This window comes from Monodelphis domestica, chromosome 8 (genome assembly GCF_027887165.1).
Source record: "Monodelphis domestica isolate mMonDom1 chromosome 8, mMonDom1.pri, whole genome shotgun sequence".
Classification (NCBI taxonomy): Eukaryota; Metazoa; Chordata; class Mammalia; order Didelphimorphia; family Didelphidae; genus Monodelphis; species Monodelphis domestica.
The window spans coordinates 51,064,754-51,092,726 of NC_077234.1; the positions used below are offsets into that span (position 1 = coordinate 51,064,754).

The 27,973-nt window shown below is 43.9% G+C and overlaps 1 protein-coding gene across 13 annotated transcripts; it reads left to right on the forward strand.

The window, feature by feature from the left end:
• The first annotated feature begins 570 nt into the window (after positions 1-570).
• On the forward strand, positions 571-27,973 carry ZIC4 (Zic family member 4). 13 transcript variants are annotated; one of them, XR_008914025.1, is made up of 6 exons: positions 581-1,361; positions 5,605-5,689; positions 12,893-13,504; positions 18,581-18,905; positions 21,785-21,907; positions 22,124-24,913. XR_008914025.1 is itself a non-coding variant. In XM_056807518.1 (5 exons), coding segments are annotated over exons 2-5 (1,008 nt in total). In that variant the 5' UTR covers positions 581-1,361; positions 5,605-5,619; the 3' UTR covers positions 21,786-24,913. The 13 variants fall into 13 exon arrangements, 8 of the variants coding, with proteins under 8 accessions (XP_056663494.1, XP_056663493.1, XP_056663496.1 ...); XM_056807518.1 differs by having other exon boundaries at positions 21,785-24,913; XR_008914024.1 differs by lacking the exons at positions 581-1,361; positions 5,605-5,689 and adding an exon at positions 8,644-12,784.

Sequence of the window (27,973 nt, forward strand, 5' to 3'; positions counted from 1 at the left end):
GGTCTAATTATTTTCTAGTAACGAAAACACAAATAGCCAAGAGTCGGAATCCTTCCATTTAGCCTTTGTGTTGCACTTCATTTGGCTCTTTTGCAGCGGAATCTGAGCTCTATACTCGCATTTCGAAACAAAGAAACTTTAACTCATCCTTTCAAAGGGATCCTGTTAGGAAAGCCTCCCTTGCAGGTACAAAGAAGAAAATGAAAATATGTGTGATTTGCACGCCTGCCTTTAAGGGCTGCGAAATCAAGGGTAAGCCTCTGTCAACATCCGATTCATATTTCCTTTGATTATTATGATTTTATTTTATGCGATGCTAGAGGTTTGGCTTAGCTAGATGTTATTCAGAAAGTCCTTCTCAAGGTCTCCCAATGGAACTGTTGTTCAACTTAAGGCTTTTGTAGACAGAACGGCTTAATATCGTCTGAGATTACCTGATGGCAAGTTGGCCGCTGTGATGAAGTTGAAATAGCAGCTCCAGAAATCAAATGTTATGTCTACAGCAACAAGTCTACATGTCTGCAGTCCATTGTCACTTTCAGATAGAAACACACACCCACTGACCGAAATAGGATGTGGTGGTGAGAAGTGAGGGGAGGGGAAGAGGGGTGGCTCTGTAGGCTTTTGTTGGGTGTGTGTGTGTATACATATAGACATACATACATATATGCATGCATGCATGCATGCATAGAAACCTTGTGAAGGGTTTTCCCCGCTCCAGTTTCAAGTGCAAGTTTGATAACGTTCCACCCAGATGTAGAAAGGCTTCAGAAAGAATTGTCCCTCCGAGCTAGGTCCTCTTTCTCCAGGGAAATGCTTGAGGAAATAGCTAGGACAAAAATCGAATCCAAATGTCCTTGCCTTTAAAGCTGGGGGGGGGGGGGGGGGAAGGGTAGGGGGAGGTGGGAGGAGGACAGGGGAAAAAAATTTTTTTAAAGAAGAGGGAACCTCATCCCGTCCAGTCGTTGTAAAAATCTAATGGCAAGGTTAACAAGAGGGTATTTTTAGTAAGCGCGTCAAAATATACAGGGTAAGAGTGAATGTGGGAAAAAAAAAAAAGTTGTGGGTTGTAGAAGTTATCAAGTGGGATTTGCGGCGCTCTCTGCAGGAAACGAGAGCGGCTCCAGTTCAAAGCCACATGCACCAACGTGACATATAAGCCATTAAAATATCATCCTGACGGCTCATTTCTGCTCCATCATACATTCCCTAACTGCTTCCAGAAAGCCCGAAAAGAAGAAATGAAGGATGACCGCCTCGCTGGAACCACAAAAGACGTGGTTAGCGGGGTTCTTTTTCCCCCTCTTCCACCCCGAAGTGATGTGCAGAAATGAGGGATTCTCTTCAACAGGTGGAGTGGGGTAAGTGCGTGCGACAGGGAGGTAGGATGAAGATGGGGACTAGCACCCGATTACCCACCTCCCCAGGTAAAACCAACTTGGCACCCTTGGAGTAGGGTTTCGGCGCACCCTTCCGGCTGGGGAAAGGTACCAGGGCATCTCCCCTCCCCCCACCTTTTTACTTAACTAGGGGTAAGGAGTCTAACACCCGTAGAGATAAGGCAAGATGGTACCTCTTGAAAAGGACAACTTCCTGGTTTAATTCTCCCTCTCCTCCCCAGGGGGCGGGGGGTATAGGGATGGGAGGGAGAATTTGGTTCTCACAATAACTAGGACATTTTTCCCCCCACACCTTCCCGGTAAATTGACTTGGGGACCTAGGTTGAGGAAAGGGTGAGGGAGCTGACTGGGATGGGGCTGAGAGTATTGAGAGCTATTGAGATGGGAGTAGGAGGGGTAGTGGGAAGAATTAGCCTTCCATTCGAAAGACCTAGGCTGGAGAGAGCGATGAAGGATTCTCTCCCTTGTCCCCATCCCTGATTGGAACTGGGAGGAGGTGAGGGGTTGACGGCGATGGAAAAGAGACTGGAATTATCTAGTCCCAGGTCAAAGGCAATAAGCTTCACCAGCCAAGCTCAGATCTGGGAGCTGAGGATTCTCTGCTCCTACCCAGACCAAGGAAGCGGAGGTTCCCCAGCCTGCTAGCTTCTCTCCCGGAGACTCTGGCTTCTGGGTCAAGCACAGTTTATACTAAGGCTGGAGCAGGCTGTTGGACTCTTTCGCCATTCTCTTTCGAGGTCCAGGCAATAGGCTCTTCCCTTTCCCCCGGGAAGTCCTCGGCTGCGGCAGCGCACTTCCTCTGCCCTAGGGGTACTGGTGGGTTAACTGAGTAGGCGAGGGTAAGGAGACTAGTGAGGCCACTGAGAAAGCGAAGTACTGGTTTTGTCAGGGAGTCTCCAAGTTACCGGAAGCTGAAAGGAAAGATTTTGGAAAGAATAGGGATTCCTGTCCCAGCATCTAAGGGCTCCTCTGGACCCAATTGAGTTAAGATCTGGGGTGAACAGAAGAGAAGGTTCGGGGTTCTGTGTGTGTGCGTGTGTGGTGTGTATGTGTTCAGAGGTCAGAATAGAGTGAAACTCAGTCTTTAACAAACAAACGCCTTTTGCAGTGTGCAGAGCTGAGCTGCATTAGTCCGAGGTCGGCGGCAAACTCGTCCCTTAGGAGCCCCGGGTTTCCTTCCAGAATTGGGTCATTTCTCTCAACCCCTCGGCTCTCCAAGTGGTTACTAGAGAATCTCTAGACCCCAAGACTTTCTTCCAGCCACAGTCCTTGTTTTCTTGTAGGCTAAATGATGGTTAAATCTAGACCTTGGGTGAGGAAAAACAACAAAAACTTGCGTTGTCCTAAGGCAGCTAGCGCACCTCTGCTGGCTCGAGGCTGGCGCTTGCCTTCTGAGTTCGGGGTCAGCCAGCAGTCTCCTGGACAGAGCCCACTGGAGGAAGAAATAGGGTGGGGGAGGGGGTAAATATTCAGCCCCAGTGACGGGTGCATATGAAAGAGAAATTTACACTGAAAAAATAGGGACCCCCCCAAGACCCACATCCCCCAAACCCACACTTCTTGAAAGAAAAAGGGCGAAAAACCAATTGTGGCCAGAAATGTCTTCTTCCCTAATGCCTGTTTTCCTTCTCATTGTTCCTGGAAATGTCTCTCGGTTGGGAGATGGAAGGAAAGGGAAGGGAGACTAGGAAAGGGAAAAGGTGTAGAGTCTGAAGACCTGTAACCCATTCTGTCCCAAGAAAGGTGATCTTTGGAGTCTTAGATTTGGGGCAGGCAGCCTGGCTGCCAGGACTGGACTCCGGGAGAGAGGCACTCATTTTCTTGAGTGACTGCTGCAAACGTAGTTAATCAATTTGGTGAAGTGTTGAAGACTAAAGCCTTTGAAGTGACGGATTTTGGAAGTAGCCTAGAGTTTGACCTCTGACCTAGGACCAACCACGGCTGTTGAGGAGAGAGCATACTGCACCTTTCGGTTGTGGTTGGTAATGTGTATAAGTGTGTTTGTGTCTCTTGCATGGCAAACTTCAGAAACGGCCCCAAAGGAAAGGGTTTCCTTGCTCTCAGCCCCACTTCACTCCACTCCCTCCGCATCTGATCATTCCGGCTGGATCACTGGCTTCATCTTCTTTTACTAAGGGATGAAGAAAAAAAAAACTCCTAGTACAAATCAAGTTCTCTCTTCTGGTCACTCAAAGTTGTGCAGGTGGCTTAAGGATGAGGATTGGATTTAAGGTTGAGTTCTCCTGCTCCATCTAGAGCAGAAGCAGCATCTTCATCAAACAGGCATCTGACACTGTATGGTAACCTTGGACAGACCCCTGAGACCCACTCTATAGCCCAGCACTTGGGTATGAAGGCATGGGAAGGTATGGGACCTGGGAAAGGCTAGGAAGGGAAGGCCTCAGGGGAATTAGCGACAAGTTTCTATGCTTCTGAGAGCCTAGATTGGCCCATTGATTTGAAGCAGAAAAATCTGTTTCCCAAAGAAAGGTAAAAGTTTTCCCCAAATATCGTGTCCATTGACAGTGGCATGTGTCCTAATGCAGATGCTGCTGGGAGAGAGGTCACTCCTAGAGAATGAAGTTTCAAATAATATTTGCTTGAATTGTTACTGTGGGTTTATAATGAGAAAAGGTGGTCTTTCTAGTCACCTTGGTCTGTTTTGGAAGTCACCTTGGCCTCCTTTGACCTATATGGTATTTAGCATATTGCCATCAGTACCTCATCTACTATAAAATGCATTTTATTTAACCACTTTGGATGTAAAGGTCTTATCATGACCTTTTGAACAAATTATTACTTCTCTGAGAACCTGTTTAGTGTTAATATTACTGTTATTGTTGTGTGTATTGTTAAAAAATAATGAATAACTTTGAAAAGGACAAATTTCTTTTAGGAAAAAAAAACCACACACACACACCCCCAATACTTCTAAGAAGGTGAATCTGGCCTTTCCTACATCTCTCTGATATTGTTCAATGATAAAGGGAAAATGGAAGGCCCCAGAAGAATTGGACATGGCCAAGGTGACTTCAGTGGAAGGAGGCTGGGGACTCCCAGATAACAGGAATTTGGAAAGTCTTTGAGCCTGGATCTCCTCTCTTGGGTTTTGGCCTTAGGTTCAACAAGTTAAACAAGGGTTTGTTCTGGCAGTTAGAGTGTCTGGGCAGGCAAACTTCCTCCATTTAAAGGATTGTAGTGTTTATCTAGAGGGAGCCCAGGGTGATTCATTCTGTTTGCCTTGGGGAAGAGATATGCAATTCTGGCTTTTACCTCCTCCTCTGGAAGAGGAAGAGTTGGACTTGGTTTACCAGACTGGCTTAATCCCTACTTTTCGGAACTCCAGGCCAAAATATAGGTGTTAAGGAAGTGTGGGGCTGCTCATCCAGACAGGTAGAACTAACAAATCTATATTACATTTTATTTTGCTTATGATTCTGACTCGATTTTAGAAAGTCACTACTGCCAGAACCAAATAATTCCTGATTCTAACCAGAAGATTTGATTGGTGCAAACTTGTAATTTTAAGTTGTGGGGTGGAGGTGGACCCTTGTTCCAAGTGGCAATAGCATGTCTAAGTGTATACACATGTGTAAACACGTACACACAAATGCACAGACAGATAATATATTAGAACACTCTAAGATAAACAAATTTCTTCTTAGCTTGACTTTGTCCCGACTCTCCTTTCTCAGCCTTAAGTACCTAGAGGGCTGTGTGTTGGCTGTATGGGTCAAATTTTATGAAAATCATATAATTAATATAATTTTTTAAATGGGACCTTGAAAGCATAAATTCGAATTCTAGACGTTTCAGCTGGCTAAACTACAAAACACTGAGTGTAAAAACAAGGCAATGCAGAATCATGGTACAAATTTCTGAGCAGTTTGACTAATAACTTGCCTTTCCTGTTACTATTACCACCACCCCCAGAGCATCCCACCACCCCTGCCGAAATCACGCACAGAAACTTCATTACGCTATAAAAGTGGGCAGTTCGGTTCAGTCTCCATCTTGGCCTTCATGCTTGGAAATGGCCAAAGAAGGAAGCAGACGCCGGCCACCCTAAGTATCATCCTTCACTCCCACATGTCTAGGCTTCAGGAGTCTTCCAGACAAAGGCTCGGGGAAGACTTTCCCAGCATACTCACTCTATTTTACTGGTTACTTCCTCCCCTCCCCCCATCCCTTTCTCCCCAAACAGGGTCAAAGTCAGAAAATGAGATACAAGACTTCCTTGGTAATGAGGAAAAGATTACGACTTTACAGAACCGCCCTCAAAGAATCAAGTAAGTTTTTTTTTTCTTCCCCAATTAAGTATCTTGTTGAGTGTTTGAGGAGGTTGCTTGTTTGTATATATATTTTAAAAATATGCAAACAATATATATACACATATGATTTTGGGTTGTGTGGCAGGGACAAATGCACAGAAGATAAGGTTTGTTCCATCCTTAGATCAAATTAATCCATTTTTTGAGCTTTATATTCCATTTATTTTCCTAAAGACAAATCAGGGCCATCCCGCCCCACCAGAGTCCGGTAAATCCTGTTCAAAGATGACTCGTTCTGACGATCTCGAATTAATATTTGACGACTCTCTCGTTGGAACAACCACCCCTGACCTTCTGCGATGGCACTGTCACATTATTCTATGACATATTCATCTTGAATTCATTTACGGACGATTTGATTGGAATGAGGTTTGACATGTATTGGTTCCTATTAAAGAAGAAGACTTTGATCTTCTTGATGGGGTAGACATGATATGTCTCATCTTTACCAGGGATACCAGCCTTCCACAATGTGGTGAAGACCAAGTTTCCACCATGCCTTGTCTAAGTAGTTAGTCAATGACATCTGCTCAGGCAAGAAAACCTTAATCCTGAAGACTATAATTCTATATTCAATTAAAAATAAGCTGTGATTGTGTTTTTGCTTGAAGGCAGAATAGTTCTAAAATATGAAACACACTATTAGTTCCTTATGATGTCCATAGCTGCTCCATTTTTCCTACAGAATATTCTTTAAGAAACAAATGGAAAATCAATTGAGTGAGATCCCCACTATCCTTTTCTTATATTTAATAAGTTTCAGGAGAAAAAAGGAAGCATTGCTTTATATGCTTCTCTAGTTAAGAATAGTTGTGTTGAAGTTGAATGAACTCTAATATCTCTATTCCTGAACAATCTGGAAACACATTTCTTATTGTTCCATAATGCTCCCATGTGATTTTCCTAAATAAGACATCTTAGTGAATGAAATACTACTAACAATATTTTTTCCTAACATGTCTGTTCTTTTTATGGTTATCACAGTCCAGTCTTTTGCAAAGGAGAGAAAGAATATTCTCTCTTTTAGTCCTGAAGTCCCCTGATGTGTTTGCATAGTTTGGAATGCACATAAATGTTCTTCCATATACTTTTGACTACAGAACAAAAAATTGTTATAACCTTAGTTAGAGTAGAACCTTAATCTCAGAGAGAAAAGCCTTTATTTTAATAGCCAGGAAGGAAATTATGCTTTATTTTGAATAACCTGTTCCATAATTTACAGTTGTTCCATGAATCTAGATGGATATTCAATAAAGGAAGTGAACATATAGTTGATCATACATAGCTTGATGTAGCCAGGAATGACTGGTGATTTTGGGGCTTGCTATTAAACCCTAAGAAAATTAGAAGTAATTTTAAAATATAGCATAATTTAAAAGACCCAACTGCATATATCTTTTTATTTCTATATGTAATTATTCTAAAATATAAACATGATTCATAATGGAAACATATTACAATTTAGGTCCTTTCATGTTCTGAATTCTATATTCCCAGAATCCTAAAAAGTTTCAGATATACTGAATGTCAGTGGGGCAAAACAGTGTAAGGGGAACCATTTTTAACTAAAATGGTTAGAAAAACTGTCAGAACATGGCATCACTGAATGTTCTATACACTTTCACTGCTAATTTTCTTTTTTCCTGAGAGATACTACTTGTGCTTTCACTGTTGGAGAGAGAGATAGTCACAGAGAGACATAGAAACAGAGAATAAGAGACAGAGACAGACAGAGAAGAAAGAATAAAATATTTAGCATTTAGTACTGACTATTGCTCAGGTCTTATAGTCCAGAAGATTTCTGAAGGCTTATTTATCTAAAAGAAACTCTCCTTTCTTTGTATTTAAATTGACCCAGCCTATGTAAAAATTTTGTACGCATTTAAATACTCATTTGTATCACTGTAGTGTAGGCTGTCCAAAGGCCTCTCCAAAGCTAATTTCCTTTTGAAATCAAATAGGAAAACTGACTGTTCTATTTTGTAGTCAAGTTTTTCTTTCTTTCTTTCTTTCTTTCTTTCTTTCTTTCTTTCTTTCTTTCTTTCTTTCTTTCTTTCTTTCTTTCTTTCTTTCTTTCTTTCTTTCTTTCTTTCTTTCTTTCTTTCTTTCTTTCTTTCTTTCTCTCTTTCTCTCTTTCTCTCTCTCTCTCTCTCTTTCTCTCTCTCTCTCTCTCTCTTTCTTTCTTTCTTTCTCTTCTTCTTCTTCACTTAGTTGCATGCATGCTTTTGCTACAATTATTTGGTTGTATTACTGAAAAGGAGAGATAAAAGCCATCCACCTGCTTGCCTGTTACTGAGGCTTTGGGTTTTTTGTTTTTGTTTTTGTTTTTTACTTAATTTGACCCTTACCCTTTCTGTAATCAACTTCCTGAGGAAGTTACTTGAATACCAACATAGTATCTGAATTCACTCTGCACTCTACCCCTTATCTTTGGCTACTGAGACTGGCAAAAGTCCTTTTATGCTTGGTTCAGAGGTAACCTATCCAAACTCTTGCCTAACTGCATAGTCAATAGGACATCAATGCTCAATATCACATTCAAGAGGGATTCTTCCTGTCATTCTTTGTTTGAAGAAATATGAAGGGTGAAAATATTGAGAGAAGCAATTTTTCTTCTTTGAATATCGAACAGATTACTTGGTACCTATTTTCTGGGTTTTCCATGCTGGATTTCAGTTCATGATATATGATTCTAATTTTCCTGCCAAGATTAGGAAAAATTGAAAAATCCACAGGATAACTACTGGTCACTCAAAAGAAACTGACAAAAGTGTATCCAATTTTTAAAGCTGTCTAAGAAAGACCATATCTGGGCATGAACTATATTGAATCCCTTTTTTCCCTTTTCAGTCAATTTTGCTGGGACAAATAAGTGGACCCCTCTTGCTACTCACATACTCAGGTGAGCAGATGTTCAAAGTTTTCCAAGGGGTACAATTATAGTGCATGCACATTTAAACCTTGACAGGGAGAAACCCCTCTTATACACTGATGTTTCTATTCATTGACTCTGCAGTTACAAAAGTCTCCCAGGGGTTCCCTCACAACTAAATACAAATGAACATTGAACATACATATATGTAGATTTGAATACATACTGCAAAGTACATTGTTGTATATGTGTACAAACGTTTCACATATAAGTATTTCATACATTCCTATTGTATATGCATTGATAGATATATTGAATGACTAAGTGATTCATTAAATCAAAACTACAACTGAAGATGCCCTTACCTTAGTGAGTGAAAAAAAATCCTAAACAATCTGTTTTATAGGTCCAAGACCCAATTGTGAATATATTTTAAATTGATCAACCATTTAGGATACTTTTCCCTCTTCAAGGTGGGACTTTCACTAGGCTAAAATGCCTATCAAACTCATTGTTGAAAGTATAGGAGGAAAATCCTTGCTCCTTGCTCCTTGCTCAAAGGGTATAATCTGTGTTTATTTGTGAGTAACCGATGAATAATACCTTACATTTGCATCCAGGAGATCTTTGTACCTAATAGGACACCTTACTTTTGAATCACTAAATATAAACTCATACGTAGTTAAGCTACTTGCTGATGCATGGGATCCCAATCCTTCAATATAGCCAAGGATGATTCATTTCCTTAGTAAATATTCTCCAACATCTGAAAGTCAACCTGAAAACAAAACAAAACAATTAAGCTCCTCCAGATCCAAGTTATGGTGGGGTGGGAGAGTAAAGAGGAGACAGATTATAACATCTATGCAGCCTTAAAATTCCATATGGTAAAACACTCACTACAACTGCTTTGTTTAATGGGGGAACCATAATGAAGGAGTCCCAAGCTGCCCAACAGTCTCCCATATTTCAAAAACCTAACTGGGGCACTGCTTGGTAGTGGAGTTAGATTTTGCTAAGCTCTTGGGGCCCTGACAGTGAAATGCTTCGAGCTTGTTAAGGCCAAGTGAAATTCTTCTAAGAGTTAATCCCTGTGTTGAATTGCATCGTGCAGAGAGTGTCCTGAGAAAAAGTGAACAATAAGTTATTTGAAAGACGCTAATAAGGATCTGCCTATGCATTTGGATCTTTAAAAAAAAAACAACAAAATAAATTGACTGAGCAGGAAGCGTAAAATAATTGTCCTTCAGTGTGAGGAGGGGCTCACTATACAGTCAATTTTTTCTATCTTTTCCTCCCCATCAAAGAAAGAAAATATTTATTTTATTTCACATGAGAAAATATCCTTTTTCCCTCCCTCTATTCACCAACCTCCTGTTAGAAACTGAAGTAAGCTCTCCTGCACTTGGGACAGAATTGTTGTAAACCATCCAGAGCCGAACAAGAGCACAGTCGGACAGTCAGTGTCTGAGCCCCCTTTCTCGCCTGCTGGAGCCTGTCCTAAAGCTAGTTAGCGGTAGATGCTGGTTTCCGTCCTTGCCCCTTTAAATCGGAAGGCATTGAAGACTGCACCATCCGGTAAAAGCAGACAAAGGAAATTACCTCATTGCTTGCTCAACACTCAGCTCCCTCTTAACCTAACGGGTTTCTCATCGGCTACTTTCACGCACCAGTAGCTCTCCGCCACTTAACTGCACAGAATGGGAGTCAGACAGCGAGAATCTCTCTGAAATCCCTGATCTCTAGCCGCAGAAGGAGCAAACTCCTGGTTCACCATCCTACCTCGGAACTCAAGCCCTGTGGTAGATACACTTGGCAGTGGGTTCTGGCGAAAGAAAAAAAAAAGAACCAAAGAAAGAAAGAAAGGATAAGGGAGGAAGCGAGGAAGGAAAGGGGGAAAAGGAAGAAAAGAAAAAAGGAAGGAAAGAAAACCTCACCACCAACAACTCAGGAAAAAAATGGGGAAGTTAGGCATATAGTCAACAAGTGTCAGTGAACAAAGTTAACCAGCTCTCGCTTCCCAGAGGAATTGTCTCTATATCTGGGGAGCGCAGCTTGTCTCCGCTCTAGGGAGCCTCCTCCCTTCCCTCCCTACAGCCTGTGGAGTCAGACGCTTTTAATAGATGGGATCCTGGCAGCTTCTGAAAATGAAAATGAACATATTTAAAAAAAAAAAAAGACAAAATCCTGGCCTCCTAGGCAAAAGATTCTGGAGCTAGTCTGGGGACTGGCAAGCAAGTAGCGGACCTTGTAGCTTTTTTGCGAGTGAGGGTTCTAGGCTGCTTGCATTTCCTCACCGAAGAAATGGGGGAGGAGCAGAGAGGGAAAGAAAACTTGGGGTCATCTCTTTCTTCTGTGGAGGCCTATTTCTGTTTGTTTCTTTTGTGTGTATTGGATTGTGTGTGTGTGTTATTGTTATTTTGAGGGAAGGGATGTAGGAGGAGGAACTGAATCTGGGGAGGGGGCAGGGTTTAGGTGGCTATTTTCAATCAGGCTTTAGGAAAAGCTTCCCTTGCTCCTACTTAGTGTCACAAAGACCTCTGAGTATTGTCCTATCAATGAGTAGACACTAACCATCTCCAGCCTGCCACGAACTGGAAAGTAGATGACCTTGGGTCCCTGTCGTCCCGGGGCCAGACACGATTCTTCCTGGTTTGTTTATCGGGCCCTTTTGCTTTGGGAGCAGAGAAAGCAGGCAGATCTTAGGATCTTAGGAGGGGAGGGGGAGGGACGGAAGAGGAGGAGGAGGAGAAAGAGGAGGAGACAGACAGAAACTGAAAGACATAGACAAACAGAAAGGAAGAAAGACGGAGACAGAGACAAAAGAGAGTTAGCGCGAGCGAGAGCGAAACTGAAACAAGAGACTTAGATAACCAAGTTAAGTATAGGGATTTACAAGACAGAGGATGTGCCCAGCCTACTCTCCTCCAGCTGCTGCCTGTTTTCAGCCGGATTATGGCTGTCTCTAAACCCATCCGAGTCTCCCAAACTGAGAGAAGAGTTGAAGGAGCGCCCAGCAACAGCCTGAATTTATGTGGGTCTTTCTTCCGTAGCTGTAGCCACTGCAGGGTTGTTTTAGCTCCGTGGCCAACCTCTGCTTCTCCAGCAGCCCAGGACCTCAGCTTGGCCAGAGGATTTGGAAGCCTATCTGAATCTGTCAGTTAAACAATTTTTTTAGTGTTCTTAGTTAATGAAAGTACGAGACACGGTTCAAAATAAAAAGAATCCTCCAAAACCAAAACTGTTTTGAGAAGGGGTGTGGAGGGAGTAGGGGAGAGAGGGAAAGAAAAGAATTGTTGCCCCATTCAGGGCGCATGTGCAATGTGAATGAGTATGAGTAAGTGAGTGTGTGAGTGTGTGTATGTGTTTCCCCTTCTAGCTTAAAGCCTTTCAGTCTCCAGCAGGACCTGTCATCAATGACGTCAATCATCCGGCGCCGGCCAATCAGAGGGTGGGGTAATTGTTTAGCTCTCTGGGCTGCAGCCGTGTCCATGAATCTCTATTCAGTATCTCCCTGCGTCCTGCTGCTGCCTCTCAAGCGTATGGGATTCCACGTAGGCATTAAAAAGAAAAAAAAAAGCCAAAACTTGAAAAAAAAACTTTGCAAAAGTTTTTTTTTTTTCCTTATCCTCCTCCCCGCTGTCAGGTGACTGTAGCGTTAGAAGCCATGAGTGTGGAGGCTTTGGGGAGCCCAGTGATGGAACCAGCTGCACTCTCCAAACGGAACCCGGCGCTGAGATTAGTTGACTTGGCAGGGGCTCATCATCACCACCACCACCATCATCACCACCATCCCCCACAGAACGTCACAGGCTTCCCGGGGTTCGCCGGTCACCCCCACTCAATGGCTCCCTCGCACCCTGGGGAGTACGCTGCTGAATCCCGCCTAGGGCCGAGTCCATTCCGAGCCGAACACATGGGGCACCATCATCCCTCGGCCCTCAAACTCAGCCCTGCCCATCATCCTCATCCCCACCACCGACACCAACACCATCATCATCACCACCACCACCACCACCATCCTTCTCCTCCTCCACTGCCACCTCCTCCTCATCCACCTCCTCATTCTATGGCAGGAGGCCACGCTGAGGTGGTCGGTAGTCCAACGGGAGCGTTTGGCCCAGTGCCTTCAACAGCTATCCCTTACCCTGTCTCCCACCCCGCTCAGGCGCTTACAGCAGGTAGGGACTTCTTAATACGCAGAGATCTGCTAGCCCCCATGATGCCAGGGCTAAGCGAGCAGCCCCCTGCTCCCAATTCTCACCATGGAATGTTTGTCTCAACAACAGGTAGCTATTCTGGACACCATGGCCACCACCACCCCGAAGCTGGGCATCATTCTCTTTTCTCTGGATTCCATGAACCGCCTCCCCAGGCCTCCCCAGGTAGCCATCTGAACGGACAGATAAGACTGGGGATACCTGGAGACATGTACGCCAGGTCCGAGCATTTCACTCAAGTGCCCGGCTCCAGGACAGACCCTTTCGCTGCAACTTCTCTGCATAACTACGGGGGCATGAACCTGAACGTGAACCTAGCTCCCCACCACGGCCCCGGAGCCTTCTTTCGCTACATGCGGCAGCCCATCAAACAGGAGCTCATCTGTAAGTGGATCGAGGTGGACCAAGCGCCCAAAAGACTTTGCAACAAAACTTTCAGCACCATGCACGAGTTGGTAACTCATGTCACGGTGGAGCACGTTGGCGGCCCCGAGCAGTCCAATCACATCTGCTACTGGGAAGAGTGTCCGAGAGAGGGGAAACCTTTCAAAGCCAAATACAAACTTGTAAATCACATCCGAGTCCACACGGGGGAAAAGCCCTTCCCCTGTCCTTTCCCTGGGTGTGGGAAAGTGTTTGCTAGATCAGAAAATCTCAAAATACACAAAAGAACTCACACAGGTCAGTATTCATCGCTATCTATCTTGTTCAGCCACTACGATGCAAGCAAGTGGTCTGTTTTGTGTACCTTCAGTGTTTGGTTTCCTTAGGCTCCGATTCTTGTATTTTTCCCCCATAGGCCAAAGTCCATAAAATATTAATTCAGTTTTTCTATTTTTAGATTCATTCAAATTGTGGAGGCAGCCTGGTTACTACAACGTTTTTGTTATGGGATTGGGGGTCAGAGTGGGGGGGGGGGGATGAGTGTGTGTGTCTCTTTGTATGAGTTCTGTGTTTACACGATCTAAATATTTTAGGGTGTATGAAGGCTTTTAAAAAATCAAATTTGTGTGGCCGAACTCCCGAGTGAAAAGTGAACAATGAGCCTCTAACTTTTTCCAGGCAGTCGACTCCTGTGGCTGAACTCTTCCTGCCTTTAAACTGGTGATTCTTTTTCACTGCTGCCTGCTCTAGGGTTCAGCATTGAAAATGCTGTTAGGGGGACTTTACAGAACCATACCTATGGCGCTGGCGAAGTCCTCCCTTTTTAGACTTGCAGAGGTAACAGACCCCACGCATTTTGTGAATCCTCACCTCTAGCCAGAGCCTAGGAACAATTGGGCCTATATGCTTGAAATGTCATTTACAGAACTGTTAAGTGAAATGGGGACATGTGTCAAACACATCTGTTAGTTCTAGTTAACAGAGAGGAAAGTCGCTGGATGGAAGATCCTGCAAAGCTTGAACTCCTCCGGCCAGAAGCATCTATAATTAATGAAATTGCAAGGAGAAAGTTTTCACACTTCCCGGAACAGCCTGTGAAGTTGTATTAATTAGTTTAGCAGACGGTATTTGTAGTCTCTTTAGCTGTTAAGGTTTTTTCCCCTCCAGTGGAAGTACCAGAAGTAACCTCCCCTCCCCCATTTTTTCAGGGGAGGGGGTATTAGAGAGAGGAAACTAGAGGGAGGGAAGAGAAAAGGGGAGGGAGAAGAGAAAATGAAATCTATTCCAACATAGTTGTTTTCTCTCCCCCTTCCTATTTTTCTACCCACCCCTCCTCTTGCATCACTTCTGTTTTATAAAGTAACTTGCAGTCTCATTGTTAGAAGTCTTTTTAGCTATCGATTATTGCTTACTTTTTCGAAAGATTACCAAACTTCTCCTTTCTTCCCAGGGTAGGTCTTGAACCTACTTACAGATACATATGTCCGAAGCATTTGCCTGTCTTCCCCTCCTTTTCCCTCCCCCTCCCCAGCCTCAACTTAGTATCTTCTCTCCGAATTCGCTTAATTGAAAACAGCACCTCTTTGGGCTTGTTATTTTACAGTCTCAATTCAGATCTTTTTAGTCTACGAAGACCCTGAATTTACCACAACGCCTTTAGCGCTATTTTGATTCAGGTTAAAAAAGAAAAGGAAAGGAAAGGGGAAAAAAAAGTCCTGCTCGGAGGGGTAGGAATAACACGTCGGCGACCTTCTTGTCAACTCTGAGCAGGTAGAAAGAGCCATTAACAGGGCAACTCATCCTTAATGACAGCGTGTTCCTTAAGTAAACAAACTTTTACTGCTCTTTACCGGCCCACTGTTTGAAGTCTGTGAAGCAGAAAATGGTTAAATTCTTAGTGAAATTGACCTACAGCAAAGAAGCAAGTTCAGGGCGTCGCTTGAGCGCAGGTTTGGGTTTGTTAACCACAATTTTCTAAGTATCCACTTTTCACTTTCAGCTTCCATTGTGATTAATTACCGCGCCTTGTAAAAATCCTACAGGGCCTCGCCTGTTCCTGCGTTTCTATTAAACACCCTACGTTGTCAAAAAAACAAAATGTTTCTGAAATTGCAATAGAACTCGCTACAAATTATTCATGAAGACAGTTCTAGATTCAACAGGAAAATAATTGCCTTTTCAAATATTAATGACGTTTCATTTCCTCCAGTCCGGGGAAGTAGTGAAAAGCGGTGATTTCCTGAGATTCTGAGAATTCTTCTATTAAAATAAGGGATCTGACTTAAAAGTACCTAAACCAGGCCAACACTGAGAGGTTTGCTTTACTTTGTGTTGCTTAGGAGGAGGCAGTAAGAACAATAGGGAGATCGGGGAGAGAAAAGAAGGAAGGGGGACCCTAGCCCTGCTCGGCGCTTGCAGCTTTCGTTTTCCCAGGCACGGATCTTGCCTTCTGAAACGCAGACCCTTAACCTTCCCTCCTACGCGGTCTCCCCCCTTCCTGGCCCCTATCCCCATCCATGTAGCCAAACGTTGTAAAAATCTTGAGTTGGAACCCCATAGAGCAGGAAAAATAAAACCGACCGAGTGGAATTTCTTCCTAAATACTTGTGCCCAGCCACAAGTGTGCTATAAAATGGCGGTTGCAGAGGGGCCGCCTTAGACTTCCTAACTTGGCCCGGCAGTTTGCAGCGAGAGGCGGTCCCTGAGCCCCCAAGGGGAATGCCTGGCTCCTCTTCCCTGGCCTGCCTGCGCGGCCCGTACTTTTGAAGAGTCCCTGCAGAGGCGAGAGGAGCGAGAGCCCCAACCCGGCGTGCAGCTACTCCCCCAAAGCCAGACTCGGAGGATCCATGCTCTGCATTCCCTTCCAGCAGGCCAATGCTGCTCCCCCAGACTCCACTCCTCACTCCCTTGCATACTCGGTTCTCGAGCCGACTCGATGCGGGTGAACGCGGCAGATAGCATCCCCGACCGCGGATCCAAGACGAGGCCGAGGCTAAAACATACTGTTAGTCTAGGACCCTCACACTTGTGTCCGGGTGCAAAAGAGGAGAGCCAGGGCCATCTAGGCCAAGGGGTGGGAGCTCCAAAGAAAGGATAAGCTACAGCTAGTCAGCTGGGCCTGTCGTCCTTACCTGCCACGTATCTCCCTGGCTCAGGCACTTGACTTTACGGGTCTTCCTTTCCCAAGGGCCTCTTAATTTAGCTCTTGCTTGTACTTCCCTAATATGCTTCCTTCATTGTTGACTTGGCTCCATGGCCGAAGGTCAAATCATTGTTTCTTTATCTGATACTCTAATTAGGCAGTCATCAGTTTTTTTTTTTAATTCTAGTGGTTGAAAATATAACCTTTAGAATTCCCCAATCTGTTTACTCAGTGAAGCTCTTTCTTCCTTTGCAGGACCTGGATCACTTCTTTTTTCAAATTATTATTATCATTTTTAAGAAAAGGAAAGACACAGTTTTTTGGGCATTCATATGGATTGGACCAGTGGGGGGAGAGAGAAAGAGAGAGCATGTGAACAGAGATGACACTGATTTATTCTGCCATCTTTTTTTTTTCCCTAAAAAGAGTTTGTTGTGTGAAAAATGAAAAATGAAAGGCACCATTGAAAAAAAAAGAACCTCATTTACAAAGTAAATTTCAGAGCGAAGAACTAACCAGGGCTGGCATTCTACAAAAGGCATTCATTTTCCTGGGAAGTATGTGTATAGGCCTAGATCAGCCCTTCTTTCATACAGATGGAAGGACAGGCAGGTAGGAAGGAAGGTAGACGATAGATAGACTGGCAGATACTCATACACTCCAAGTCTCTCTCCCTTAGAAGAATATCTTGTTGAGGAAGGTTTTGTTTATATCAGTATCAAATCTAGATAATTTCATGAAAACATATTTTCCCCCTCTGGAATTGGCTTATGATAAGGTGTGGGGGGGGGGGGTTAGGGGACTGATAGTTGGCCCTTATTGATAGTATACAATCTCTACACATAGTGTAGTAACTCCTGGCACCCTGTAACCAGCTATATTTTAGGTGCTTCAGTCACACACCTCACTTGAGTTGGCAGCACTGACTGAAACTGGGCAAGGGCTGATGTTTCTGTATTTTGCAACCCCCTGATTGCAGATAAGGAAATACTGGAGGAGGGGATGGTGTAGAAATACATGGCTGACCCTTTATTTGGCACATTATTTTGCCAATATATGACCACCTTCCATTGGTTCTTGGGCATCTCTATGCATCCAAGTTGTGAAATTTCCTTGCTGATTCTCCAGAGTATGGAATTTCTGTTTGTGACTCTATGAAGGTGAGCCTGGCCTGGTGATTAGAGTTTTGGGGCAACTTCAGCCCTAATCAAATTCCCTCCCCATTTGTGGAGGAGATATTAATTCATTGCAAGGCCTTTCCTCTAACTCTAACAACAGGCAGGGCTGGCCCCTTCACCTCTGCTTAGGAGTTACAGCACTTAAGATCTTGCCTTCAGCGGTTAGTGGAGACCAATCTGTCTTTTAAACACTCCATTGACAATAAAACCAAGTAGCAAATGTTAATATCTTCGGGAGGCCGTTGTAACCCATATAATAAAATATTATTACATGCATTCCAGTATATAGATAGAGGATTATTTAGGAAAGATTTGAAGAAGGCTGCTAAATGTTTTCCCTCAGGGGGTAGACGAGAGAGAGGGAAAAATGGATTTCATGTAAAAACAGCCTCAGAAGTGAATCATTGCCCACTGAGGAGCTCAGAATACCTTTCCCTGAAGACAGAATACACATTGTTTACACGCAGTGTGCAACTGCAGTTGGTCTTTAAATTATCCGACTGCTTTGTCATTTGCACAAAACCCACTTTAGAAAACAATTTGGGCTGAGGAAGAAGGCATTTGGGTCTGAGGACAACTTTAAATTGGGTAGATTCTGGCTTTACTGCCAATATTTTTTTCACAGTATAAAGTGGGTTCCGTTCAGGAGAATGGATTTTGGAAACTCAAGGGGTGGGGGGAGGTAAGGAAGATGAATCCATTGGGATTTTAAGCAATGGCAATTAAACTAAGATGGAGTCACCTTTTCTCTCCATCCCGCTCTCCCAAGTTTCCCATTCCCAAACCATGGAGTGGGGGTGGGGGAGTGGTTAATAGATCTCTAATATATCTATGGTGGTGAGGTGGTTCCATTGGGGGAGGGGAAAGAGGGGAAGGCTTTAAGGTCCTGGGGCCATGGGGAAGGTTTTTCCCCCTCCCCCCCTTTTTTTTTTGGTGGTGGTGAGGGGTGTTCTTTTGTTTTCTGTTTTGCAGAGAGACCGAGACAAGAGAGGGAGGAAGGCTCCCAATCCACCTCCTAACTAATGTATGTAATCGTTAACTGCATTCTTTCAGGAGAAAAACCATTCAAATGTGAATTTGAAGGCTGTGACAGACGATTCGCGAACAGCAGCGACAGGAAGAAACACTCTCACGTGCACACCAGCGACAAGCCGTACAACTGCAAAGTGAGAGGCTGTGATAAATCCTACACGCACCCCAGCTCCTTGAGGAAACACATGAAGGTGCATTGCAAGTCTCCTCCTCCGAGCTCGGGTTACGACTCCTCCACCCCTTCCCTGGTGTCTCCCTCCTCGGACTCCGGCCGGGAACCCCCTGGCTCGGCTGCAGCCCCCGCGGAGCCGGGCGCCTCATCGCGGGCGGCGAACCTGAGCGAATGGTACGTGTGTCAGAGCTCCGGGCCCAACGCGCTCCCAGCTCCTCCCAGTCCGGCTCCGTCACCTGACTCGGGAGAGGCGGCGGCGGCGGCTGCGGCGGCGGCAGAGGCGGCGGCAGAGGCGGCGGAGGCGGCGGCCACGGCGGCGGGGGCAGCGGCGGCGGCGGAGGCGGCCACGGCGGCGGCGGCGACGGCGGCGGGGGCAGCGACGGCTGCTGCTCACACAAACTGCGATGCTAGGCCCTGTTATTAAAAAGGGAGAGGGAGAGGGAGAGAGGAGAGAGGGAAAGAGAGGGAGGGAGGGAGGGAGGGAGGGAAGGAAGGAAGGAAGGAAGGAAGGAAGGAAGGAAGGAAGGAAGGAAGGAAGGAAGGAAGGAAGGAAGGAAGGAAGGAAGGAAGGAAGGAAGGAAGGAAGGAAGGAAGGAAGGAAGGAAGGAAGGAAGGAAGGAAGGAAGAAAAAGCCCACTAGTAATCAGCTTCAGGACTGTAGATCCCCAATACAATTAAGTCATCCTCATCGATCTTGAAATACAGAGAGGTCTTCGAAGATCTATCTCTGGTTATTTTTATCTGATCACAGGAAGCTTTCCCACTCACTCACCATACACAAGAATACATCTCTGTACCCCAGGCTGCTGCAGCCTTTGGGGGGGAGGGGCTCATTGAAAGGGGACCCTAGATTCTGGGAGCCATTCCTAAGGGGACTTAGGGAAAAAAAAGAGGGAAACAAGAATAATAACGACGATGATGATAATGATGAAAGGGTTGATGGGGAAACCCTGGTACTAGGAAGAAGCCGGAAGCCTGGTAAAATAAATGGCCTAGGCTCCGTTATCAGGCTGGGAACTTTATGTTTTCCTAGGGGGAGGGAGGTCATTGGGCCCTCTGGCGATTCCTAAGGGGTTGGCCTTCTTTCTTTCCCCCTCCCCCAAGCCCGCCCCTCCATTGCCCGGCGCTGGCCAGCCCTCCCCTCCCCTTTCTCTTCACCCCCATCCTAGCTCCCTTTCCCACTAGTTGGGCTGATCCTCCCCGGTGCCAAACTGTCTCATCGATTTCTGATTTCTTAGCCCATGATTGTATCAAGGAACCAAAGTGTTTTTTTTTCCCGTTCATTTTTTTTTTACTTGTTTTTTAGTGTCCTGGATTTCTAGATAAATGGTTGCCCGCAAATGGCAATTTGCTCACTCCCACCATTTTTGCCTGGTTTCTTTTCCAGCTTCACCCTCCAAACAAAATCTCGCTCTTCTTGTTAAACCCCAATCCTTCAAGAACTGAAGGTGACCTTTAGAAAAAAATGAATGCATCCCCCTCCAAAAAACCCACTAAGGGGCTATATGTGATAAATGTACACAACTACACGAAATGAGTGTATAAACATATGTTTGGGTGTGTACTTGTGTATACATTATATAAGTGCATACACATCTTTACATACAGATAAATAGTAGGCCATGAATAAAACTATTTAATGAGAGGAGGGAGTTCCAAGTGGCCTAATGATTAGTTTGTCCTTTCCATTTAAGTTCCCCTGTCTTTAAGATGCTGAATCCCATCTTTCCCTGCCTCCACCTCCAGCCTCCCTTGAAGCCATTGTCATTCATTCCTGTTGAATCTTGTGGGTGCTTGTGATTTCTCGGGGGTTGTGGGAAGGCTGTTCGTGGTGACGTCATTGTGCTCAGGCCACTTAGGCAAAATTACTTGTGTGAGGTGTCAGTTTCTCTGGATGAATCGTGTAAACTACGTGATGGTCTTTGTCTCAAGCGCACAACCTTTGTCTTGTTTTTTTTTTTAAGAAAACAAAAAACAAAAGAAAGAAAAAGAAAGAAACACCAATAATAAATTTTGTAACGGCAAAAAGAAACCCATGGTGGTGCTAGAATGTGTATTATATACATATATAATATATTGCGGTGAACACGACACCAGGGAAAGGACTTCCCGTTGGAGAGCCACTGTTCCTGTACCTCGTTTTTTTCTCTTGACCTTTGAGTTCTAGGAGATGGTTAGGGGTGGGTTGAGGGGTTGGAGTTAAAGAAATCACTTGCAACAGTTGCAAAGACAATAAGGCATCATTTTCTTCTACATCTTCTGCTCTAGGAAGAGGTCGCTTTCCCAAAAACAGCTGTCCGTTCATTGCTAAATGCAAGGTCAATTGGTTGTTTTCCAGCTCCTCCCTCATTCCCATAGAATTTAAAGAACCAGGTGATTCAACCCGAGTTGGCTTAGGCAGGGAGATGTTGAAGGGGATGAGAGGGGCTACTAACCAAAGGAACAAGGAAAAAAAATCACCACACGAGGGACACACTAGACAGTTCTGAAACCTTTCCACTGAGGCAGCACTCCTTGGATTCAGTTTGTTTTTTTTTTCTGCAAAGCTTCTTTCAGATATCAGACAATTTTCACTTCCTAACACTCAGTCCAACAACTTCAACTAAATAAATAACTTATGAAGTGGTGTGGGATTGTTTTAATTACACATAATGAAAACCTGATGCATCCAAATATATCCTTGGTGAATTATTTAGTTAGTGAAAGGAAGAGGAAAGAGAGAGAGGAGGGGGTAAAAACACGTAACAAAACAATGCTGATAGTCACCAACCGCATCAGTCATGAGCAAAGTTTGTTGCAAAGTATTGTTTCTCTTTACAAAACTTAACTCCTGGAAGAGGAAGGTATTGAGAGTAGAAGAAAGGAGAAGGTCATCTGAGAAAGATTTTTCATTCCAGAAGAGGGTTCTCTTTAAAGAAAAAAAAAGTCATTAAAAAAAATCTTGAGATCTTTGCTTTCTCTTCGTCCCCTTGCCCATGAAGAAAAATAAAATGAAATAAAAATGTTTGACGGTGTAAGCTAATCACCTTTAATTTTTCATTTGCTTGTTACAGATGTCCTCGGCGTTGCTCTCAAGGTAATCTAGACAGACGCAGCTGAAAGCTTGAATCTTATGCCTTAGACATCAAAGGCAGATTGCACAAAGAAGTATTTCTCCGCAACGGTGAATCTTCATGGTAAGTTAGGATTTCTATGGCAATAGGCAAGTCATACTTAAATACTGAAAGGCGAAGTCTGGAGCCCGTCCAGTCTTTTCATTAAGGACATAATATTTACGTCTAACAGGCCTTTTTTCTTGTGTATACAAGTATATATTTTTGTTTGACGCGAACTAAATCATTTTCATTTAATTTCCGGTAAACAAAAACCACGCGAATGGGCACTTGTTCCAGATCATAATAAAAATGGATAATAATGTCAGGAAGAAAAGGGCCGCCTGAATTGACGCGTCAGTTCCCCTTTGTCTCTGCATTCTGCCGTGATCAGAGAATGCATTTGGATTTGATGGCGAGTTTCTAAAGGCAAGGAAATGGTTTTTAAGGGGGAAAGAAAAGGAGAAAGGTCTAATCAAGCTCGGGTTGTTCAAAGAGTCTGATTTTGGGGTTGAAAGTGTGAGTTTTATGGTGCATCTACATGGCACGTTAGGATCGCTATGGTAATGAGGAGAGCAAAAGCAAGCGGCCCTCAATGGAGGCACACTCCATTTGAGACAGTCTATTAAGATACATTTGCACTGACCTTTGGTTTCATGCTAGTTTAATACAGTCAATCTGCTCTCCATCATATACTTCCTGCACATAATACACTTTCTCAAATTTGGGTGTTTGTATTTACTCAAGACCCTGACTCTTGTGCCTGGGATTTTAGTCAATGTTCTCCCCCAACCCAATCATTCCTGTTCTTATTATTACTGTATTGTCGAAGTTGTGCCCAGTGTTGTTTGTCAGAAAAGGAAGAGCTGGTCTCTAAGAACCTTTACTGCCCCCCAAAGACGATCCAGGGTCAGTGGTGAATGACTCCTGGCAACATCAGAAGCTTTAAAACTAAAATTGGAAAAAAGAAAGAAAAGAACGAAGGAAGGAAGGAAGAGAGAAAAACATTTCATCCATCAGAGCACTTCACTTTCCTGTCCTTAAGTTAGCTGAGACATTGAGATGGGTTGTAGGACTCAGCCACAACCTCAGAAAGGAAGGAGGACTGACTGCTGGCCATTCTCAACATTTCCAAGCTCCTTTATACATTTAACTCTCTACGACCTTCATTTGTCTCAAGAATGATGTTTACTTCAGTCTAAACTTGTAGTGGCCCAAGTCCCCCTGATCTGGGTATCTTGCTAAGGAAGGACAAATGGGGAAGAACTTAAGTGTGGGGAAAACTGGGATGGGCAGGCACTCCTGAGAAGGAAGGCCAAAGGCAATTGAGAAGATCCCAGGAAAGTTAGAAGTCCATGTTCCAGTAATTGTCTTGTTGTTTATTTTATCCAAGTACCCCAGTGAATAGGGGAAAAATAAACACGGTGAAAAAAAATTCAAACAGTTGAGTCTTCTTTAGTGCCAGCCCTTGTGGTTGAATAAAAAGGATGGTCCGCTTTCTATTGAGCTGAGAAATCTTTGAAGTGGGAGTTATTATCTGAGACATTCCTGCTTGTCGTCCTAACAACGCTGATGAAACGTAAAACGGGCTTTGTTGGCGATTTGTTCTCCTCTCTGTCAAACTCCCCCTGCCCGCTAGCTTTAAACCGTTTCTAAAGAGATAAAATCAAACTTCTTTTTAAAAAGATAAGTTTAGGGCTCTCAACTCTACACAGCAAAGAGCAATCCACATAAATACAAGCCCACAGGCTTGCTTGTCAGTACAGACCCCTGCACACATTTTGGTACACACTTGAGAAAATGGTGGTGTTGGTGTGTGTGTGTGTGTGTGTGAGAGAGAGAGAGAGAGAGAGAGAGAGAGAGAGAGAGAGAGAGAGAGAGAGAGAGAGAGAGAGAGAGAGAGAGAGAATGAGACATGACAAAATCAAACACACTCTGGAGATTGGGGAACTGATGTTTCTTTTCTTAGATACATTGACTCTTAGATACTGACATCAGTTGACTACCTGAATGGAATGGGGGTGAGGGAACAAGTTCTTTTAGAAATTTCCTTGTCCTAATAACCCACTGAAATCACATCCCTCAAAACACTTCTCTCAACCCTCAAAGTTAAAAGGCAACCCAAAGCTAAAAATACTCATCCCGTCTCCTGATTCCTATCATATAGTGGGCAGAACCCCTTCTAGGAAAAATGAAATAAAATAAAGGTGTGTGAGAGAGAGTGGGGCCGAGGAGAGCTTGGCCTGCTCCAGTGAAATATTTATAATTCAATGTTTACACTGAGTTATATGAGATATAAGTAAGGAAACAATGTAGCCCTGCTAATAGGCATGCAAAGGAAAAGTCCTTTATGAACCTTTGAATGAATCTTCTCATTGTGTGCATAGCCAGATCTTGCAATTTTTCCTCTGTCCTGGTTCTCTGAATCCTCATGTTGTGCTTTTAAAGGTGGCTTAAAATACACACACACACATACACACACACACACACACACACACACACACACACACACACTCCCCAAACCATTCAGGATATTTAGGAGATCCTTCTCCCCTCCCCTGTGTGTGATGACTAAATGATTTGTAAAGAAGTTTCCTAAAGCTGTAACCCATGCTGTTATTATAGTTGCTGCAAAATGTTGTCTTTTCTATTGATTTTTATTTGTTTACTGGAGGTCCCCATATGTTTGTTTATATCGCTAATTTATGGGAAAATGTAATGATCGCAATGAATGTGAATTATACAGACAGGAAAACGTTTTGTAACCGTAACTCACCAAGAATGCCCTACTGAGCCCTCTGAATATTTCTCAGCCTCCCCTTCCAGATTGTGATTTATATCTTGCCTTTAGCACGAGTTAAATTATGAAGTAACTTTTTTTTACTTTTTTTTTACTTGTTCTGTTGTTTGAAAACGACTACACTACTATGGAAAGAAAATGTTCCAAGTAGTTGGATGAATCTTGCTGTAAATATGTACAACTTGGGTCCTGTGACTTTCCCCCTAAGATATATCCTTCATGTGTAGATGATGTTCCATTTTGTTCTTTCCATTATTCTAAAATAAAGACATAGGCATCTTCCTACCCTATTTCGATTCTGGGTTTCGAATGATTGCTCTATCGCAGGGTATGAATTTGACCTCCAACTCTCAGTCTCCATGTGGGGGGGGGGGGGGGAAGGGACTTCGGTTTGTTTGCCTTTCGTTAAAGGGAAATCATTGGGACTTTTTTTTGTTTGAAAAAGGAAAGCGGAAGGAACGACTAGCTAACTGACATATTTAGTCTGCAGTCACAGTTCCATTCACTATCCGCTTCCAATCAACGAAACTTTCAAAATGGACACAGCATTTGGAGAGCGGGGGTCGGGAGAGGGGTGGGGTAGAGGTGGTACAGAATTGGTGGGGACGCTTGTTGTCAAAGCCTTTTCTGAATCTATTTTCTTCTCTGCCACCAAATCTCTGATTGCTTCTTGGAACTCTTTCTAGGAACAGATATAGAGAAGAAAAATAAAAGGAATTATTCCAGATATTAATTGAGGCATTGTTCGTCCCCTCAACCCCTATGCGTAAAGCCAGTCCTGTCCACCCGGGTCAGGGGGTTTGGGGCTTCATTTAGTGGCCTCATCTCAGGGGTGTTTGTGTCTCCTCGGAAGCTGTGGTTCTTGTTAACAAGCTCCGCACTGCCCCCTATAAACCCAGACCTGGGTGGGGTTTGTATTATTTGTGTTTTTAAGAGTGGGGGGGAGGGGTGCCATTTGTGATCACTGTCCCAAGCACATAAAACTCCTTTTCCTTCCCCGTTTAGCAGTTGAAATGTTCTTGGAGTTTCCTGGACTAGGCCCTTTTAGGCTTATTTCGTGGCTCTATCCTTCTCGCCTGGACTCACAGTAGCCAATGTCTCTCCTGGGTAACTCTCTTTCCAAGGCAGAGATTTTTTTTCTCTACACCACCCCCCACCCCTTTTTAAAACCCCGCCTGCGCGTTAAGTCTAGCACGCATGCGCCACGGCTTAGCGCTTGGTGCTTCTACCTTTCTGAACTTAAAAGAAGTTGCCTCACGCAGGCAGGGGATGTCAAAGAGGAGTTTCTAGAGTGGAAATGGAAATAGTGGGAATAAAAGGCGGCGGTGGGGGGGGCAGGAAAGAAAAAATAAAAGAATGTTTCCTTGTGAGAAGGGAAGGAGGAACCCCTGAGGAGGTTGAAAAAGTAGGAAGGGGGGAAGGAAAGAGAGAGAGAGAGACAGAGAGAGAGACAGATACAGAGAGAGAGAGACAGAGAGACAGAGAGAGACACACACAGAGAGAGAGAGAGAGAGAGAGAGAGAGAGAGAGAGAGAGAGAGAGAGAGAGAGAGAGAGAGAGAGAGAGAGAGGAGGGGGGGGGGGAGAAAAGAAGACTCACAGAACGTGCTAATTAGAGCACACAGTTCTATGGGCCCCCATGATTGAGCGAAGACATGTAGTTATTACATTTGACTGTAGTCACTGAGAGATGGAATGTCCCCTCCGACAGCATGGGGAGAGACGTGTGGGCATTATTCCTGGTCCCTTTTATAGACTCTGCCTTTTCTTTCTAGGACTGACGAACCATTTTGGAAGGATCCATCCCCTGTTGCTTCCTATCATCGATCCCCATGCAAAACTGGCCATTGTGCAAGTGCATTAATTAGAGACCATTCATTTCACAAAAGCACAATTGGTACGTAAAGGAAGTGAAGATTAGAACACAGGAATGGGGAAAACCCAAGCCTGGGGATTTCCCGCGGAGTCCTAGCTCCTGGGAGAAAGTCCTCTTCCCTTGTAGCCCGCCCCTTGTCTTCTCTTCCGGATCTGAGGGTTCTGCAGTTATCCACTGGACCCAGAAAATAAAACATTCCCTAATCTTTACTCTTCAAGGACAACTAGCTTTCAGTGACAAATTCGTTTTCTTGGTTGCACCCTATGGGTTGTTTTTCTGAGTATGGGATCACCCTCCTCTCACCTTGAACTCCCTAACTACTTGTATTTGTATTTGTAATACTACAATTATTAGTTTATTGGGGAACGAAAGTGGGTAGCATCACTAGCAGTGTCCAAGTTTCAGTTCCTTTTAAAAGCTAAAAAAAAAATCTGAGAAAGAGAGAGAGAAAGAGAGAGAGAGAGAGAGAGAGAGAGAGAGAGAGAGAGAGAGAGAGAGAGAGAGAGAGAGAGAGATGAAAGGCAGGGTGTGTTGGGTAAGAGGAGGGAAAGGGTTCTTAAGGTTAACGTTCTCAAATCAGGAGAAGGAAGTGATCCCAGTCCACCGTTTGTATCCCTTGGAAATGTTGCCATAGGTGCCCTGGCCACTTTTTAAAAAATCTGATATTCCTTTAGATGGCTATATTTCTGTGATTCCTATGGAACATTCACTCTCATATAGTCATATGAGATAGATCTATAGCCAGGAATCAAGAAGGGAATTTGGGGAAAGGTGGGGACCATGGGAGTACTTGCTTGTTACCATTCTTGTATGTTTGTACATGGTTTCCACCCCACCCCCATCACAGTCCTAGAGCTACGAATTTGAGTTAATCCCACCAAGCCATGCAGAGGGTCACTGAAGAAAATGCGTAATTTATTTTTAAAAGGCCCAAGAAAAATTAGAGCGAATCGAGTTTATTTCTATGTAGAATGAAGCTAGAGAGATCAGATCGCCTTAATGTCACCCATATGACTTGTTAAGACGCTGTAGCTTCAGTAAACCTCTGTAGCTCGTCTAGACCATATGTTGATTTATTTACATCATAAGTCTTTTAGGTTATTGCATGCTGGAGAATCTGCATTCCAAGAGCATAACGCAGAGGGCATTAAAACAGGGAGCCAGAAAGGCAAGGCTTTAGAGAAAGCATTTGGGTGAAATTCACAAGAAAAGTACATTCTTCACAGAATGATAATAGCGTCCGTTTAGCAATTACGATTTTATCCTCCTAAGTCTTCATTTCCTGAGCGGAATAAAATATTGGCTGAAGGAGGATCAAAGATTAGGAAAGCAACATGTTCTACCTGTTACCAGTTTTCTAGTCGGGGTATGATGGAAGTAGGTGATTTTATAACTCCCTTTATTTCAGTGAATGAAGTATTGTAATATCTCTGTGGACGTTAATAGCCAAATTGATACACGACTTCAGAACCTGC

Excerpts from the sequence above, each read along its gene's own strand:
- ZIC4 (XM_056807511.1), top strand. The coding sequence starts at position 12,271 with ATGAGTGTGGAGGCTTTGGGGAGCCCAGTGATGGAACCAGCTGCACTC. Across the intron at positions 13,505-18,580 it reads ACACAAAAGAACTCACACAG|GAGAAAAACCATTCAAATGT; the intron begins GTCAGTATTCAT and ends GCATTCTTTCAG.